Source organism: Pseudorasbora parva, chromosome 13 (genome assembly GCF_024679245.1).
Source record: "Pseudorasbora parva isolate DD20220531a chromosome 13, ASM2467924v1, whole genome shotgun sequence".
NCBI lineage: Eukaryota > Metazoa > Chordata > Actinopteri > Cypriniformes > Gobionidae > Pseudorasbora > Pseudorasbora parva.
Genome location: NC_090184.1, coordinates 2319423 through 2334746, shown reverse-complemented (window position 1 = coordinate 2334746; position 15324 = coordinate 2319423). Strand labels below are relative to the sequence as shown.

Here is a 15324-nt window from a genome sequence, read left to right as displayed (position 1 = left end):
TGAGATTTAATACGAGCGCTTTGATTTGTTAAAGCACACAGGAGCTGCAGTATAGTCAGGGGTAAGATGCCCTGTGTGTTGCCTTGACAGAAGATGTGTGTCATGTGTATGGGGCCTTGAAGCGTTTGCTGTTTGAGAATGCAAAGCCTGCAGTGCATGAACAAACTCTGCATGAAACTCAGCAGTGAATGATGCAGAACACTCAAGGTCACGGTCCTGTTCACACTCACTCCACACACTGCGTGATGTGTGACAGAGACACATTGAAGTAAAGAGTGGAGGCACTTTATAACTCATTAACATGAGGTGTTTTTCTCAGAACACGGAGGACAGCGCACGGATCTCAATCACCTTCTTCCGCCTGTTCCGTGTTATGCGCTTAGTGAAGCTGTTGAGCAGAGGAGAGGGCATCCGAACGCTCTTGTGGACCTTCATCAAGTCATTTCAGGTACACTGCACTGCAAAACATGATTTTGTCTTGTTTTCCAGTACAAATGTTTAAACATCCTTAAAGGTGTAGTGTGTCAATTTTAGCAACATCGAGTGGTGAGGTTGGGAATTGCAACTGCCCATCGCTCACCCCTTCCTTTCGAAGCACTTAGAGAAGCTACGGTGGCTGACATAGGACAAAGATCTCGTCTGAGACAGCAGAAAATAGCTAGCACTCTTTAGAGCAGTTTGTCCCTTTAGGGCTACTGTAGAAACATGGCAGTGATTTCACTGTCAGAGTGTGTAGATAGAAATGGCTCATTCTAAGGTAATAAAAACAACGGTACATTATGTAAGGTCTTTTATACACCACTGAAAACATAGTTATGTATATTATATTGCATTTCTGTCAATAGATCCTCATAAATACTACACACTGCACCTTTAAATCACATTTACGTGAGATGTAAAAGGACTTATATTAAGGGCCAGATTTACTAACAGCTTTTGCCAGCGCAAACCCTCTTCTGGCATTAAAAAACTACAGGATTTATGAAAGACATGCAGCTGACCTTATTGCATATGCATTTGTTGGAGTTACCCTATCAGATGCATAATTTAGGGGATTATTTAAAATAATCAATCAATGTTTATTTAGACTTAATGTTATCTACAGTATAAGCTAGTGTGCTCCAAAACAATGACAAAATTCACATTTAGAAGACATAAACTTTCTTTCACTTCTGCCCATATGGATACATTATTTTGATGACATCACTGCACTTCAGCTTCTCAACACTATATAGGGGATAGGGAACGATCAGACAGTGCACTATATAGGGGATAGGGAACGATCAGACAGTGCACTATATTGGGGATAGGGAACGATCAGACAGTGCACTATATAGGGAATAGAGAACGATCAGACAGTGCACTATATAGGGGATAGGGAACGATCAGACAGTGCACTATATAGGGGATAGGGAACGGTCAGACAGTGCTCTATATAGGGAATAGAGAACGATCAGACAGTGCACTATATAGGGAATAGAGAACGATCAGACAGTGCACTATATAGGGGATAGGGAACGGTCAGACAGTGCTCTATATAGGGGATAGAGAACGATCAGACAGTGCTCTATATAGGGGATAGAGAACGATCAGACAGTGCACTATATAGGGGATAGAGAACGATCAGACAGTGCACTATATAGGGGATAGGGAACGGTCAGACAGTGCTCTATATAGGGGATAGAGAACGATCAGACAGTGCTCTATATAGGGCATAGGGAACGATCAGACAGTGCTCTATATAGGGGACAGGGAACGGTCAGACAGTGCTCTATATAGGGGATGGGGAACGATCAGACAGTGCACTATATAGGGGATGGGGAACGATCAGACAGTGCACTATATAGGGGATAGGGAACGGTCAGACAGTGCTCTATATAGGGGATAGAGAACGATCAGACAGTGCTCTATATAGGGGATAGAGAACGATCAGACAGTGCTCTATATAGGGCATAGAGAACGATCAGACAGTGCTCTATATAGGGGATAGAGAACGATCAGACAGTGCACTATATAGGGGATAGAGAACGATCAGACAGTGCACTATATAGGGGATAGGGAACGATCAGACAGTGCTCTATATAGGGGATAGGGAGCCATCGGACATTGCTCTATATAGGGGATAGGGAACGATCAGACAGTGCACTATATAGGGGATAGGGAGCCATCAGACTTTGCTCTATATAGGGGATAGGGAACGATCAGACAGTGCACTATATAGGGGATAGGGAGCCATCAGACATTGCTCTATATTGGGGATAGGGAACGATCAGACAGTGCACTATATAGGGGATAGGGAGCCATCAGACATTGCTCTATATAGGGGATAGGGAACGATCAGACAGTGCTCTATATAGGGGATAGGGAGCCATCAGACATTGCTCTATTTAGGGGATAGGGAACGATCAGACAGTGCACTATATAGGGGATAGGGAGCCCTCAGACATTGCTCTATATAGGGGATAGGGAACGATCAGACAGTGCTCTATATAGGGGATAGGGAACGATCAGACAGTGCACTATATAGGGGATAGGGAACGATCAGACAGTTCTCTATATAGGGGATGGAGAACGATCAGACAGTGCACTATATAGGGGATAGGGAACGGTCAGGCAGTGCACTATATAGGGGATAGGGAATGATCAGACAGTGCACTCTATAGGGGATAGCGAACGATCAGACAGTGCACTATATAGGGGATAGGGAACGATCAGACAGTGCTCTTTATAGGGGATAGGGAACGATCAGACAGTGCTCTATATAGGGGATGGGGAACGATCAGACAGTGCACTATATAGGGGATGGGGAACGATCAGACAGTGCACTATATAGGGGATAGAGAATGATCAGACAGTGCACTATATAGGGGTAGAGAACGATCAGACAGTGCACTATATAGGGGATAGGGAACGATCAGACAGTGCTCTATATAGGGGATAGGGAGCCATCAGACATTGCTCTATATAGGGGATAGGGAGCGATCAGACAGTGCACTATATAGGGGATAGGGAGCCATCAGACATTGCTCTATATAGGGGATTGGGAACGATCAGACAGTGCTCTATATAGGGGATAGGGAACGATCAGACAGTGCACTATATAGGGGATAGGGAAAGATCAGACAGTTCTCTATATAGGGGATGGAAAACGATCAGACAGTGCACTATATAGGGGATAGGGAACGGTCAGACACTGCACTATATAGGGGATAGGGAACGATCAGACAGTGCACTATATAGGGGATAGGGAACGATCAGACAGTGCACTCTATAGGGGATAGCGAACGATCAGACAGTGCACTATATAGGGGATAGGGAACGATCAGACAGTGCACTATATAGGGGATAGGGAACGATCAGACAGTGCTCTATATAGGGGATAGGGAACGATCAGACAGTGAACTATATAGGGGATAGGGAACGATCAGACTGTGCACTATACAGAGGATATGGAACGATCAGACTGTGCACTATGTAGAGGATAGGGAACGATCAGATAGTGCTCTATATAGGGGATAGGGAGCCATCGGACATTGCTCTATATAGGGGATAGGGAACGATCAGACAGTGCACTATATAGGGGATAGGGAGCCATCAGACTTTGCTCTATATAGGGGATAGGGAACGATCAGACAGTGCACTATATAGGGGATAGGGAGCCATCAGACATTGCTCTATATTGGGGATAGGGAACGATCAGACAGTGCACTATATAGGGGATAGGGAGCCATCAGACATTGCTCTATATAGGGGATAGGGAACGATCAGACAGTGCTCTATATAGGGGATAGGGAGCCATCAGACATTGCTCTATTTAGGGGATAGGGAACGATCAGACAGTGCACTATATAGGGGATAGGGAGCCATCAGACATTGCTCTATATAGGGGATAGGGAACGATCAGACAGTGCTCTATATAGGGGATAGGGAACGATCAGACAGTGCACTATATAGGGGATAGGGAACGATCAGACAGTTCTCTATATAGGGGATGGAGAACGATCAGACAGTGCACTATATAGGGGATAGGGAACGGTCAGGCAGTGCACTATATAGGGGATAGGGAACGATCAGACAGTGCACTCTATAGGGGATGGGGAACGATCAGACAGTGCACTATATAGGGGATAGGGAACGGTCAGACAGTGCTCTATATAGGGGATAGAGAACGATCAGACAGTGCTCTATATAGGGGATAGAGAACGATCAGACAGTGCTCTATATAGGGCATAGAGAACGATCAGACAGTGCTCTATATAGGGGATAGAGAACGATCAGACAGTGCACTATATAGGGGATAGAGAACGATCAGACAGTGCACTATATAGGGGATAGGGAACGGTCAGACAGTGCTCTATATAGGGGATAGAGAACGATCAGACAGTGCTCTATATAGGGGATAGGGAACGATCAGACAGTGCTCTATATAGGGGACAGGGAACGGTCAGACAGTGCTCTATATAGGGGATGGGGAACGATCAGACAGTGCACTATATAGGGGATAGGGAACGATCAGACAGTGCTCTATATAGGGGATAGGGAGTCATCAGACATTGCTCTATATAGGGGATAGGGAGCGATCAGACAGTGCACTATATAGGGGATAGGGAGCCATCAGACATTGCTCTATATAGGAGATAGGGAATGATCAGACAGTGCTCTATATAGGGGATAGGGAACGATCAGACAGTGCACTATATAGGGGATAGGGAACGATCAGACAGTTCTCTATATAGGGGATGGAGAACGATCAGACAGTGCACTATATAGGGGATAGGGAACGGTCAGACAGTGCACTATATAGGGGATAGGGAACGATCAGACAGTGCACTTTATAGGGGATAGGGAACGATCAGACAGTGCACTCTATAGGGGATAGCGAACGATCAGACAGTGCACTATATAGGGGATAGAGAACGATCAGACAGTGCACTATATAGGGGATAGAGAACGATCAGACAGTGCACTATATAGGGGATAGGGAACGATCAGACAGTGCACTATATAGGGGATAGAGAACGATCAGACAGTGCACTATATAGGGGATAGGGAACGATCAGACAGTGCACTATATAGGGGATAGAGAACGATCAGACAGTGCACTATATAGGGGATAGGGAACGATCAGACAGTGCACTATATAGGGGATAGAGAACGATCAGACAGTGCACTATATAGGGGATAGGGAACGATTACAGACACTGGATTATTTGTACGGATTGTTTGTCCCTCACATCTAAGACTAATTGTTACCTATCTAGTCCATATGAAAAGTATCTTTGATTGCAGATTAATAAAAACATATTAAACTGTAATATTGTAATTACTAGCAGTGTAAGTGTATCGTTTTTCAGTCATGAAGACAGGCCGATGTCATTTCCTCTCTGTGTCTCTTAGGCTCTTCCGTACGTCGCTCTGCTCATTGCCATGCTGTTCTTCATCTATGCTGTCATCGGGATGCAGGTAAATCATCTGTGGGGGGGGGGGGGGGGGGGGTGCAGTAACACTCTTGTGAATTATGATAATGTGATGGTTTTACTCTTTTAGGTGTTCGGGAAGGTCGCTATGGTGGATGGAACCAGCATTAACCGTAACAATAATTTCCAGACATTTCCACAATCTGTGCTCTTGCTGTTCAGGTGTGTTCATCATGGGATTATTGTGTGATTTAGTGAGTCTTACTGGCATTGCAAAATCTGTTCACTTTCTTTATCAAAGCAGTGGAAAATAAGTAAAATCGTAGGACTTTATCTAGTATAACATGTGAAGGCGAATTGATGTTTTCAATAAGGATAAGCGTTTATCAAAATGGTTTAGTTCACCCAAAAATGAATATTTTTTCATAATTTACTCACCCTCATGTCGTTCCAAACCTGTATGAATTTCTTTGTTCCGTTGAACACATGATATTTTACAGAACGTTGGTAACCAGGCAGTTTACGTCACCGATTTACTTCCATAGTAGAAGTAAAATACTATGCAAGTTAAAGGGTTAGTTGACCCAAAAATGAGTGTGATGTTGATCTGCTGACCCCCAGTTCATCCAACATATAGGTGTGTTTGTTTCTTCAGTAGAACACAAATGAAGATTTTTAACTCAACCGTTGCTGTCTGCCATTCATAATGCATGTGAATGGGTAACAACTCAAAAAAACATGCTTAGACAACATGCACACAAACCCTGCTGCTCGTGACGACACATTGATGTCTTAAGACACAAACCGATCGGTTTCTGTGAAAAATAATTGTTTTACCTCATATCCAGACGAATCTCATCTAGTGTTCCCATTCGTCATTACTTCCGTCTGGTAAGGTCAAACTGGTGTGATCATCAGAGATATATATATTATGTAGATGCCTCATTCAGATCTGCGCAGGGACTAATGAGGAATATATATCTATGATCGCGCCAGTTTGACCTTACCAGATGGAAGTAATGACGAATGGGAACACTAGATGAGATTCGTCTGGATATAAGGTAAAAAAATAATATAAATACTGTTGTTTCTCACAGAATTGTAAAGTTTAAGTTAAAAATCTTCATTTGTGTTCTACTGACGAAACAAACACACCTCCATGTTGGATGCACTGGGGGTCAGCAGATCAACATCACATTTTCATTTTTGGGTGAACTGTCCCTTTAATGGCTTCGTTAAACTGGCTGGTCTGGAATGAATGTGCCATTAACTGTAGTAATTGACATGGTGAAAGTACAGGACAGTGTGTCAGTGTGTGTTCTCTGGCCGTATGTCAGATGTGCGACAGGTGAGGCGTGGCAGCAGATCATGTTGGCCTGTCTTCCTGGCAAACAGTGCGACTCTGAGTCCGACTATAACCCTGGAGAGGAGAAAACCTGCGGCAGCTCCTTCGCCATCCTCTACTTCATCAGCTTCTACATGCTCTGTGCTTTTCTGGTACCGCTAAATGTGTTTAATATTTTGTCAGTACTTCAGAAAATGTCATAATTACTATTTTTAAAGAGGACCTGTGATGCTTTCTCCATCCGTCTTTAGTGTGTGATGTTGGCGTTTGAGTTCTTCTCTCCATCAGTGTCCGTGTTTCTGAACTCCACTGTAGTCTTGAGTTTCTTCAGGAACAAACACAATAATTAATGCGCAGAATAAAGGGGCGGAGCCTGGTTGAGTTAGCTAGTCGTGTGTTGAAACTGGTTATGGTAAGGGGCGGGGCATTTCCCAAACACCAATCACAACAAACTGCTCCAGTCAACCAATCAGAACACAGTGTGCTTCAGAAGGAGGGGCTTCATAGAGACAGGAACTAAACTGACAGACTGACAGACTTACTGACAGAGTTACTGACAGACTGGGAAGAGAGGAGCCGCAACAATGGAGAATATGAGGAATAATCAACATTCAAGCAGAAAAAACCGCTCTAGTAGAGCCAGAACACATAATCAAGGCATAATAGATCCTTCTTTAAGCATATTCAGATTCTAATAACATGTGTTGTTGTTCTTTTCTTTTTAATATCTCTTGGTTATACAGTTTAATATAACTGTTTTCTTACTCTCTAATATATTTTTATTTTGTTATTTGACAAATGATTTTGCTCAGTTTTATCACCGTTCTCCAATCCCCCAGATCATTAATTTGTTTGTCGCTGTCATCATGGACAACTTTGACTACCTGACGCGTGATTGGTCGATTCTTGGACCGCATCATTTAGATGAATTCAAGAGGATCTGGTCGGAATATGATCCAGAGGCCAAGTATATATGCAAACGATGTTGTGCTTCTAGTTCACTCTGTATGTTTCCTTTTACTGTGAATACAATGTGTGTGTGTGTGTGTGTGTGTGTGTGTGTGTGTGTGTGTGTGTGTGTGTGTGTGTGTGTGTGTGTGTGTGTGTGTGTGTCTGTGTGTCTGTGTGTGTGTGTGTGTGTGTGTGTGTGTGTGTGTGTGTGTGTGTGTGTCTGTGTCTGTGTCTGTGTGTGTGTGTGTGTCGTCAGGGGTCGTATCAAACACTTAGATGTGGTGACGCTGCTGCGCAGGATTCAGCCACCTCTGGGCTTTGGAAAGCTGTGTCCTCATAGAGTGGCTTGCAAGGTATAAAGCACATAAAACACACTCACACACAATATAAAGATACACACATTTTACAATTTGAAATTCTGATCAAGACTTGCTTTCCAGAGGTATGTTTAAGCAGTCCCTCCAAGATTTTGCAATTGCAATATATAACGCAAAATCAATCAATTCCACTTTTTTTCCTGAGAGCTTGTTTTTTTTTGGTCTTATTTCTGAGTTGTTATTATTATTATTATTTTAAATAAAATGGATGTTTACCTTGGGGGGTGGGTGTGGGAGCAATATTAGTTAATGAAAATACATAAATCTGAGCCCTAAATAATTGTTTACATTTAAGTGTGTGGGAACGAAATGAAACTTTCTATACTGATACCATTAAACTACTATACAATACTGAATGTAATGTATTTTGGTGTGAATTCACCGATCAGGCATAACATTATGACCGGTGAATAACACTGATGATCTCTTCATCACGGCTCCTGTTAGTGGGTGGGATATATTAGGCAGCAAGTGAACATTTAGTCCTCAGAGTTGATGTGTGTGAAGCAGGAGAAATGGACAAGCGTAAGGATTTGAGCGAGTTTGGCCAGATTGTGACGGCTAGACGACTGGGTCAGAGCATCTCCAAAACTGCAGCTCTTGTGGGCTGTTCCCGGTCTGCAGTGGTCAGTATCTATCAAAAGTGCTCCAAGGAAGGAACAGTGGAGAACCGGCCACAGGGTCATGGGCGGCCAAGGCTCAGTGATGCACGTGGGGAGCGAAGGCTGGCCCGTGGGGTCCGATCAAACAGACGAGCTACTGGAGCTCAAACTGCTCCAGAAGTTAATGCTGGTTCTGATAGAAAGCTGTCAGAATACACAGAGCATCTCAGTTTGTTGCGTACGGGTAATTGTAAAAAATATTTTACAAACCATATTACAGCAATAAACAATATAATTGTTCAATTGAAAAACATAAAATAATCATTCAAAACATTTAAAAAGTTGCAGTTGTTTGCAATCGCTGTAATTTTTGCTGTAAATGTTTGCAAACTCTTTTCAGAAAAAAGTCCTGTGAAATTGTAACGAGGCTAGTTGGGATCCATGTGCGATTTAAAAAAAAGAGAGTTTCAGTTTACAAGTAGGAGAGAACAGCAATAGCAGAGGCAAGGCATAAAACATTCACAGGGAAAGCACACTCAGAAATGCATCCAGGGCAAACAAGACTTCGCAATGAGGGACTAAACAACCGAGGTTTAAATAGTCTGTGATGAGGATCAGGTGTGCAGCAATCAGTCCCAGAATGTGGATACTTGTGAAATGAAGTCTGAATCAAACACTAATATTCAGGTGAGTGAGATCTCTGGAATCTTCACCGGCGTTCGTGACAGAAATCTTGGTGGGATACTATATAATACTGTTAACAGGAAGTGTAAATACAAACACACATCACACACATTATACCCACAGACTGTAACGTCCCTCTTTCTCTCCAGAGGTTGGTGGCCATGAATATGCCGCTGAACAGTGATGGGACAGTCATGTTCAACGCCACCCTGTTCGCTCTGGTCAGAACGGCTCTGAAAATCAAGACTGAAGGTAAAGCTTTCATGATGGAGGCGTTCGCACGTCTGTGCTGGTGTGAACGTGTGCTCTTAGTCACGAGTGTGTGTCTCTCAGGCAATCTGGAGCAAGCCAATGAGGAGTTACGAGCCGTCATCAAGAAGATCTGGAAGAGGACTAGCATGAAACTGCTGGACCAAGTGGTGCCACCTGCTGGAGGTCAAACACACACACACACACGCACACACACTGCCCCCTGCCCCTAAACCTACCCATCACAGGAAACATTCTGCATTTTAACTTTCTCAAAAAAACTCCTCCTGTATGATTTATAAGCCTTTTGAAAAGTGGGGACATGGGTAATGTCCTCATATTTCACCCTCTCCTGTAATACCTGTGTCATACCCATGTCATGTTAGATACATGTTATACACATTTGTGACCCGTCACGGAAACCAGGGACACAAGTCGGCAGCGCTATATTGAGAAAAATGAGAAAGAAGTTTTTTTTTCAAATTATGTGATTTTCGCGTTTTTGCAGAATCTGTTAGTTGAAATCACGATGAAGCCTCTCCGTGTTTGAGATGCCATTAATGGTATATTTAAAAGCGTATATTTTGAGGTTGAAATCGCCTTGTTTTGTCTGTGTGTATTTCTATACTGGCTTTTGTTACTGCCCCGCCCTCCAAGGGACGCGTGGCTAATTATTAATGCAGCGCTCTGGCCGGCTGCAGAGATGATCTGAGCGGTGATGAAAGCGGCATAATAAGACTGGATAATACCCTAATCTACACCTGAGCGAAGATGAAGAAGAGGAAGAATGTATCAGACTGGCGTCAGACGAGTTGGACCGTAAGAAATCAGAGGCGATATCGATAGTAACATTTGACAGGGATAAAGACAGAGAAATGGGTCAAATCTGTAACCGTGGCTATAGTGTAGGGGTAAGGCGCATGTCATTAAGTTTTGACGCAACTCGATCAGAGGATCGAATCCGCCTTTTGCCACATTCTTTCTACTCCCTTTTCCCATCACATATCAGATCGGAAAGGCATTTATTTTCAAAAAGAATTGAGAAAATGTTAGCGGAAATAAAGCATCTAACGTGTTTATTAATAAGTGTTTCTCGGTTAGAGTGTGTGGCAAAAGGCAGATTCGAACCTCTGATCGATTTGCGTCAAAACTTAATGACATGCACCTTAGCCCTACACTACAGCCACGGTTATGGACTATACCCACATCTCTGTCTTTATCCCCTTTGAACAGACGCTCAGTACATCCACTAAGAAGACCCCGGCAAACAGAAAGTGTGCCCCAATGACTTATTTCATTGGAGGCAACAAGATTTGCAAGAATACTTTTCTGTTTCTTATGGGGTGTGTTTCCATAAACACCAAAGTTTGTCGTTTTGTGTTCATTCTAAGAACACACACACGTTATCTCATGTTTAGACCTTCCCATACCTACCTCTTGTTCTTCATTTTAATTGTAATCGTTAGCATCGTATCACTTGCCAAAAAACCCCGTTACTATAATGGGCTTTTAGATGGTAATGTTAGCATTTGCTACCCTTTATTATTAAAAGTATGCAGTCCGATTTTTCCCGTTGCGTCTGTCGTTACTAGCAACCATACAGCTTTACAGGGGGTGTGGCTTATCTAAATGAGATGTAAATGAGCCCTATTGTCACTCCCAGCAGGTGAGAACAGGTGAGAACTGCAAAACTTCAGAGGCTGTTTTCTCTCGTTTACTCTTTTCTAAAGGCCTACATTCAGATGGACACAACTTCTCCAAATATTATCCGATTTCCATGTGTTACACATCGTTGGAATGCTTAGAGACTACACTTTCAGAATCTGTGAATAACTCAAAATGCCCCAGAACCGACTTGTGTCCCTACTTTCCGTGACTGGTCACATTTGTGTCCTGATATTACACAAAAACATGCCCACACACACAATGAAGAAGAAACTACAGATTCTAAGGGTTCTTAATTCACTCAAACCAAAGTAAAATTATGATAAAATGTATGGTTACCAGTATGTAGTTATAGCTGTAATTGATTTCTGAAGTCACATCTATTGCTCTATTGACCTTTGAACCCACCCTTAAACTTGTCCTAACCTCACCCGTATCTCTCCTCAACAGGAGCTCAAGTGTTTTCAACACAACATCAACACAATAAGCACATTGTACATTTGTTTTATTTGTTATGCAAGTACAGCTAACATAGGGTGTGACCAATACTCAAGACTAAAATGTAGCTATACATACAATATAGTTGTCTTATAGGTTATTTGCTGTGTGTGTGTGTGTGTGTGTGTGTGTGTGTGTGTGTGTGTGTGTGTGTGTGTGTGTGTGTGTGTGTGTGTGTGTGTGTGTGTGTTCCTTGTTTGCCAATACTTGTGAGGGCACAAATGTCATCACTTATATAGTAAAATATGAAAACAACTCACTAGTGAGGACATTGGACTGGTCCTCATTAGTTAAAAAGGCTTATAAATCGGCCAACACATGTTTTTATTTAAATCTATTGTACTGCACGTGTTTCTGTGATGGGTAGGTTTAGGGGATAGAAAATATAATTAAACTGATATAAAATCAATGGAAGTCTATGTAATGTCCTCACTAATATAGTGAAACAAAAGTGTGTATGTGTGTATGTGTGTGTGTGTGTGTTTAGATGATGAGATTACCGTTGGGAAGTTCTATGCCACTTTCCTGATACAAGACTACTTCAGGAAATTCAGGAAGCGCAAAGAGCAAGGGCTTGTGGGAGGCCAGACGCATCTCAACACCACCACCGCTCTACAGGTGAACTAAAAACTGGAACATATTATAATATCATTCTGTAAAAGGTCTCCTGTATCATAATGTGAAATGTGTCTTCTCTCCGTGTCTTCTGCAGGCTGGTCTGCGCACACTTCATGATATCGGGCCTGAGATCCGTCGAGCCATATCATGTGATCTACAGGAGGAAGGCCTGGTCACCCTCCACGAGGAGGAAGAGATATACGGGGTACAGCATCATATTATATTAGAGCTGTGATTCATCCTTAAAACATCACCATCTCCATTCAAACACCCCCGTGAACCTATCTATTATTATTAAACCTTTGACAAAATCATTCAAACAATCATTGCGATCAAATAACGATTGTATAAATGACATTGTTAGGCCAAGTGACAATTGGCCTAACATTGGCCTAATGACATGTATGTCATTAGTAGGGGTATAACGATACACCTATGCCACGGTTCAGTTCAAGTCAAGTTATTAAACGTCATTTCGGGAGGAGTACGCACATCAAATCTTTCAATTAATACCAAGGTATACAACCAGCTGCTAACCTCTTCCTGTTGTTAGTTCTTGCAGCATCCCTCCTCCTTCCCTGCTCCTCCTTTTTGTAAAATTTTGCTTGCTATCGGGGAGCAATCGAAGCTCGGGTAGAATATCCTCTCTCCGAGCCTCTCTATAGCAGACAGCAAGCCACATTTGTTTACCACTTTCACTAAGGCCTAGTCCTAAATACACAGGTATTTTTATTACCGGAGTTTTTCCTCCTCCGTTTTAAAAAACAATCACGTCCACACGAGCACGGTTTAAAAAAATCTGTCCACATGAGAACGCAAAACTACGCTACGATTGTCTGCCTGATTTCCACATGGGTCCCATTCACGGCACCGATGCACATTGCACTGACTGAGGGATGCCATGGACTCAGTGAAACACTTCCTACAAGTTCCTTTGCTTTGGACTCAGTGACAGGTAACTGTATACACAGGTGCAGGGCCGAAGTGGACTGTAATAGCTTCACACACTTGCTTTACTATTTTGTATTAATTGCATTCTGGCGCCTTTGTTCAATACAATGAAATAACTGAACATGTATCTGTAGGCTATACATGAGATAAGTGCTGTTAGTAGAGTCCACCGCTTAGACTCGACTCACGTAAATCAAAAGGAGATAACGTGGAAAATCTGACGTCAAACAAAGGAGAGAACGGCGCGCACTTCAATTTAAAAAGCTGAAATCTCCGGTTTCACCATCTACACGACAACGCTGTAACCGGAGTTTCTAAAAATCTTCACCCTGGCCGGAGTTTTCAAAAAAGTCTGGTTTTAGTAACCGGATACAGCGTTTGCGTGTGGACGAACAGCCAAACCGCGTAGAAAAAGCTGCGGTTTTGAAAATACCCGTGTTCGTGTAGACAGGTGTTACGACCCGCTCGTTGAAAGTCGCAACATAAAAAGGGGAAAACGGACAACACTTCTAGTTAAAGCTCCACTGTGTGATATTTTCCCCCATCTAGCGGTGTAAAGATATATGACTATCCAGTGAATAATAGTTTCTGCTCCTCTCAATTTCGATTTCGTTTCAACTCCTACGGTGGCCAATTTAGTCATGGCTTCCAGTTCGACCTCTTCGGTGAGTGTTGCTTCAAGTGATGAGGTTACTTTTGAAAACTATTATAATTTGCAGTTATTTAATTTGCCAAATGATCTATGATCAAATTAATATATGTAAAATTAATAATAGTTTTAGGTTTTCGTTATTTTTTACCATTTCATTGCTAACATCAGCTATCAGGTTCCAGACGAATGCGAGCTAATCTTAGTAAAGTAACTTTTATCAGTGCTATCGTTATTCTGTATATTATATGACATCACTAGCGTAAGGCAAACAAATTATAATGCAATTAAAATATTAATCTCATGTTATCCGTCATAGAACACGGATTTATGTTATAAGGTAAACAATACTTTTTCATCATTGACGCGAGGAAAACTATCCTAGACGTCGTTCTAGTGTTATGCTCAGCACACCATGATATAATTAGCCAAGCAACAATAATAGGCTGAATTAATATTACCTGTCGAGAAGAAAGCAGTCAACGTCGGCGTTCTTTTTAAAATCGTTGCTCCTCATGAGCTCTTTCCATCTTGGAAAGGCCACTCCAATATTTACTTTTGTCTTGTTGATTTGCCCGTTGCGTTGCCGTCTTAATTCTCTTTTCCGCTTCCTTGGTGACTCTGATACATATTCCGCAATGTTACTAGGTCCCCGACCCGGGTCGAATTCGGTAATCAATCCCGGGACGTGGTTGCTTTCACACAGAAGGCGACCCGGCAATGCTCCGGGAATATTGCGGGTCCGACGTGCAGTGTGAAAGGGGCTTAAGAGTGATCCTCCATCATCATATAGCAGCCTCAAGCAATCCTCCTCTTCACATTCGACACGGTGCCATCGAGTGTTAAAACGCGAAAAGCGAAGCTTGAATTTACGGGTATGTCCCTCTTTGGCTACTGTACTTTCAAGATGGAGGAGCAACATGGCGACCGCCATCCGAACCCCTCACCCGTATGTGTTTTCAATGGTTTATTATAAAATTACGAGAATGCATTATTACTTGAAAGAAGTAAATATACATTAATGAGCACATATATTTTTGAAAGAACTAAGTGATTTTAGCTAAGAATAAACTAAAAAAGTTACACAGTGTAGCTTTAAAAAAAACTAGTTTATTAAAGTGAAATTAACACAATGAATATAAACAAACAGACGTCTAGGGATCAAAGAAACAAGTAAACATATAATCATGGCGTCAGAAGCAAATAAAAAGTGGGTGGGTCAGTAGCGGCTAAGGCAAAGTATGATAGGTGGGGAAATAGCTTTGCAGGGGTCTGGGGGTTCTCCCACAGAAAAAAAAATGATTTCATAGATGTGATT

At 42.4% G+C, this 15324-nt stretch overlaps 1 protein-coding gene across 10 annotated transcripts in view; it reads left to right on the top strand.

Moving 5' to 3' along the window:
* cacna1db (calcium channel, voltage-dependent, L type, alpha 1D subunit, b) overlaps positions 1-15324 on the top strand; it is a 122782-nt gene that overhangs the window by 89395 nt on the left and 18063 nt on the right. For 7 of the 10 annotated variants that reach the window (XM_067412953.1, XM_067412947.1, XM_067412952.1 and 4 more), the window contains 9 exons: positions 320-448; positions 5398-5463; positions 5548-5639; positions 6755-6914; positions 7602-7729; positions 7970-8066; positions 9526-9811; positions 12276-12406; positions 12501-12611. In XM_067412953.1, the coding sequence (XP_067269054.1) occupies positions 320-448; positions 5398-5463; positions 5548-5639; positions 6755-6914; positions 7602-7729; positions 7970-8066; positions 9526-9811; positions 12276-12406; positions 12501-12611 (1200 nt within the window). The remainder of the gene's footprint in view (positions 1-319; positions 449-5397; positions 5464-5547; positions 5640-6754; positions 6915-7601; positions 7730-7969; positions 8067-9525; positions 9812-12275; positions 12407-12500; positions 12612-15324) is intronic. The other 3 variants (XM_067412955.1, XM_067412954.1, XM_067412950.1) reach the window with 1 other exon arrangement.